Source organism: Octopus bimaculoides, chromosome 8 (assembly GCF_001194135.2).
Source record: "Octopus bimaculoides isolate UCB-OBI-ISO-001 chromosome 8, ASM119413v2, whole genome shotgun sequence".
Classification (NCBI taxonomy): domain Eukaryota; kingdom Metazoa; phylum Mollusca; class Cephalopoda; order Octopoda; family Octopodidae; genus Octopus; species Octopus bimaculoides.
This window is the reverse complement of record NC_068988.1, coordinates 55,089,688-55,093,607: the sequence shown is the minus strand read 5'-3', so window position 1 is coordinate 55,093,607 and position 3,920 is coordinate 55,089,688. Positions and strand designations below refer to the sequence as shown.

Below are 3,920 nucleotides of genomic sequence, written 5' to 3'. Positions count from 1 at the left end.
GTTTTTGCTCATGCTCTGAAAATAATTTGTTTTAGATTTTCAACAACGTGTTCAGTAATAAAATTTTCAAAAAAAAAGAGAAAAGAACACCATTTGAGCGTGGCTGTTGCCAGTACCACCAGTCTAGCCCTTGTGCCAGTGGCATGTAAAAGCACCCACTACACTCTTGGAGTGGTTGGCGTTAGGAAGGGCATCCAGCTGTAGAAACTCTGCCAGATCAGATTGGAGCCTGGTGCAGCCACCTGGTTCGTCAGTCCTCAGTCAAATCGTCCAACCCATGCTAGCATGGAAAGCAGACATTGAACGATGATGATGATGATGATGATGATGATGATGATGATGATGATGATGATGAAAACCCTGTTGATCCTTCTTCCTGTCGTTATACTTCATCCAGTTTTATTTTTCATCTTGTGCCATTTTCTTGCAGTATTACAAACTTACCTGTGATGTTACAATGTGTTGAATGCAAGGCAAGACTCCATCATCAAGTAACTCGCCTCACATTGCCCCTCGGGGCCATTATTAATACTAATGCTGGGGCCTTGTACAAGTCAGTAGCCTGTATATTTATTGCACAATACGAAGGAGTTCCCTTGACAATTGGAAGGTTGATAATTATCAGGTGAGGTTGTTTATTATCTTAAACACTTGACTGATCAAATGCAATGTCATCTTGTACTTATCACCTTTTCCCTCCTCTTTCTCTTCCTCCCACCCTCCCTCCTTATCTTTCTCTTTCTGATGTCTGTACACACACACACACACACTCGACCAAATGTATGCACACATGAGGAGGTATAGAAAAATTCCCGGACTAGTTATGTTTAATAAAAAATCACTTATTTACCTAAGTTTTAATGCCACCTCTTTTGAAACAGTCACCTTGCACAGGAATACACCAGACCCAGCATTCTTGCCACTCAAAACAATGCATACGACTCATTGCCTCATTGCCATAAGCTTACCGAAGCATGCTCAATGTCTCTGTAGCAGACTTCCCAGGTTTAACGTAAAATTTCACATTGGCTCTTTGTTCTAACTTCCTGTCCATGACAAAAATCACAGACTACAGCATACACATGATCATAAAATCACAAATTTCACAACTTGTGAAGAAGTAAACACAATGATATCACTCAGCACACTGCCTCATGAAGGTCACTACTAGCTCTCACTGTACACACAACCATGTGCTGTCATCTGTTGGAGAGCTACAGAACTTGTCCAGGAAATTTTTTATAGCATCTCATACATATATATATGAGAGGCTTCTTTCAGTTTTTATTCACTAAATCTCCACTGACAAGGTATTGACTGGCCCAGGACTATAATAAAGGACATTTTCCCAGTATGCCACACAGTGGGACTGAACTGAAAATCCCTGTGGTTGTGAAGCAAACTTTTTAACCACACACCCATTCATGTTCCTATGTACACACACACACACACACACACACACACACACACACACACACACACACACACACACACATTCTTTTCCCTGGCTTTTGAATTGCACTATAATTCTATTAACAGTAGCAAGAGGAATTTGATGATTTCTGGCAATTTTTTTGCTGGCTTAGACCAGCCTTAGATTGCCCAACAATACCTCTTTGAAAATCTGACAAGTTCTGCTGAATTTTTTATGCGTGGCATGGTTATTCTTCACAAATGTTTAATATAATGGCACCTGGAATGAAAAAAAATAATTACATTGTAAATTCTACACCGCTGAAAACATATTAAGACACTTAGATCAGAAATTTTGAAAATTAAAAGTGTCTATTTACTTCCTGCATGTCTGTGTATAATTAAAACGCCATGAAATATTAAATCCCTGATCTTTCAAATATTTTATATTGTTCTTGTTTACTGTTTTGTTGCTTTAACACTTTGTTGACTGTTAATAATATGCAAATAAGTATATATGAAATATTAAACTGCAGTTATTTTATTCTTCTGTTTGTGTTTCAGTATCACATCGGCCCTTGTATCAATTGGTACAAGAAACCTACCCCAAAATGGCAATCTGGGTATCCTTGCTGTCCTCACAGTTGCTGGTATCCCTAATGAAAATGTCTCCCTAATTATGGCAGCTGACTGGATCTTGTGAGTAGGTTACTGGAGTGAAATATTCTATTATTTCTAACAGAGCATCATTAACTAAGACATAGATTCCAGGCATATCAAATTCTTAGATAAGTTTCAAATTCCAGGTGAAGCTAATTTACTTCAGTCGTGTAACATTAATGTCCCTAAGAAATGTAATGACCCCACAAAATTATCATCATCGTCGTTACCACCACTACCACCACTACCACCAATAAAAATAACAATAGAGAAAAAAAAAAAACCCTGTGTGGTTCTCTCCCCTGAAATGGAAACTTTATCCTTCCTTCTATTTCGTAGTAAACTTGCTTTCTCTCCTTCTCTTACTTCAAAAACAACCATCAGTCGCCAGTCAAATTTCCCACTAATATCTGTCCCTAGGCCATTTTTTCCAGTCTAGTTTGAAGTGGTACTAGCAGAATTAAAAGAAGAGCCATCTGAACTCACAGAAGAATTCAAATGAAGCATTGTCAATTAAAGAAAAATGGAAACTGCTTGTCACTTTTTACAGTGCTGCAGCTGTTTGAAGTGGTGAGTCATTCCACACTGAAGTATTTGTATTCACTCAGGTGGTCTGGACTCTTACAATTAAGTATCTACATTAGGGACATAAAATAACATCAGAGGCAAAAAAAAAAAAAGATTAGCTGCCGATTTTCTAGTAAAGTAATAATGATGTCATCTAGAGCTCTTCATCTGTGAAACTAGACCATTCCATTGGTCTTTAATTGCATAAAAGTAGAAAGTGACACACTTTTCTTCAAAATGTCTTATAATACATGACATCTTAATCTTAAACAAAGTGTCTTACCCCAAATCATCATCATTATTATCATCAACATTTAATGTCTGCTTCCCATGCTGGATGGCTTGACAGGAACTGGCAAGGTCAGAGGCTGCACCAGGTTCCATAGTTTGTTCTGGCATAGTTTTTACAGCTGAATCTCCTTCTTGATGCCAACCACTTTACAGTATGTCCTGGGTGCTCTGTATGTGACACCAGCACTTTTTATATGGTACCATCACCAGTGCTTTTTTTTTTACATGGCACCAGCTCCAGTGCGTTTTATGTAGCACCAGCACCAGTACCAATGCTTTTTACATGGCACTTTGGTTTTAGGATATCAATTCTGTTGTGATGTGTGGGGTTTTCTTCAGTATTGCAATGCATCACATTACTCGGTCTTTTGTCATTTCCTTTGTAAGGCTCAGCGTTTTGAGATCAGCTATCATATTAACCTCTGTGAAACCTGAGTATGACTGAAAGTGGAATATTATCCTCACACAACTTAGAATGAGCAGCTGTTATGCAGACAAATATCACAGACCACATTCAAGGAAAGACATGAACAACGTTTAGTTTAATTTTTCTGTCTTATCAATTAATAACTTGGTACTTAATTAACAAATCTTACACATGTGTATAACTATATCCCCACACTTGATTTTTATCTTTTTTATTTCACAGGAATCGATTGGGTGTAACTGTGAATACCATTTCTGATGTTGTTGGAGCTGGTGTTATACATCACCTCACGTCAGTAACTGACTTAGCTTGATTCTATGAACTAGAATTGGAAACAGGACCTTCTACTTCATTTTCAACACCAATTCCAGATATTTTCTGCCTCTTTCATTATTTTTTTGTTTGTTGGTTTTTCATATTTTTTAAAGATTAAAGTTTTACTGAAAGAAGGAACATTCTAGTTAGCATTTTCATTTTAGTCAAGTGAAGTCATTGTCGTAGCTGATGACAGTACCACCTGACTGGCTCCCATGCGAGTGGCATGTAAAAAGCACCATTCGAG

At 37.7% G+C, this 3,920-nt stretch overlaps 1 protein-coding gene across 1 annotated transcript; it reads left to right on the top strand.

Annotated features, from left to right (window-relative positions):
* The first annotated feature begins 449 nt into the window (after nt 1–449).
* LOC128248497 (excitatory amino acid transporter-like) lies at nt 450–3,671 on the top strand. The gene is made up of 3 exons (XM_052969851.1): nt 450–625; nt 1,978–2,112; nt 3,581–3,671. The coding sequence occupies exons 1-3, from the start codon at nt 450–452 to the stop codon at nt 3,669–3,671; spliced, it is 402 nt and encodes a 133-aa protein (XP_052825811.1).
* Nucleotides 3,672–3,920: the final 249 nt, after the last annotated feature.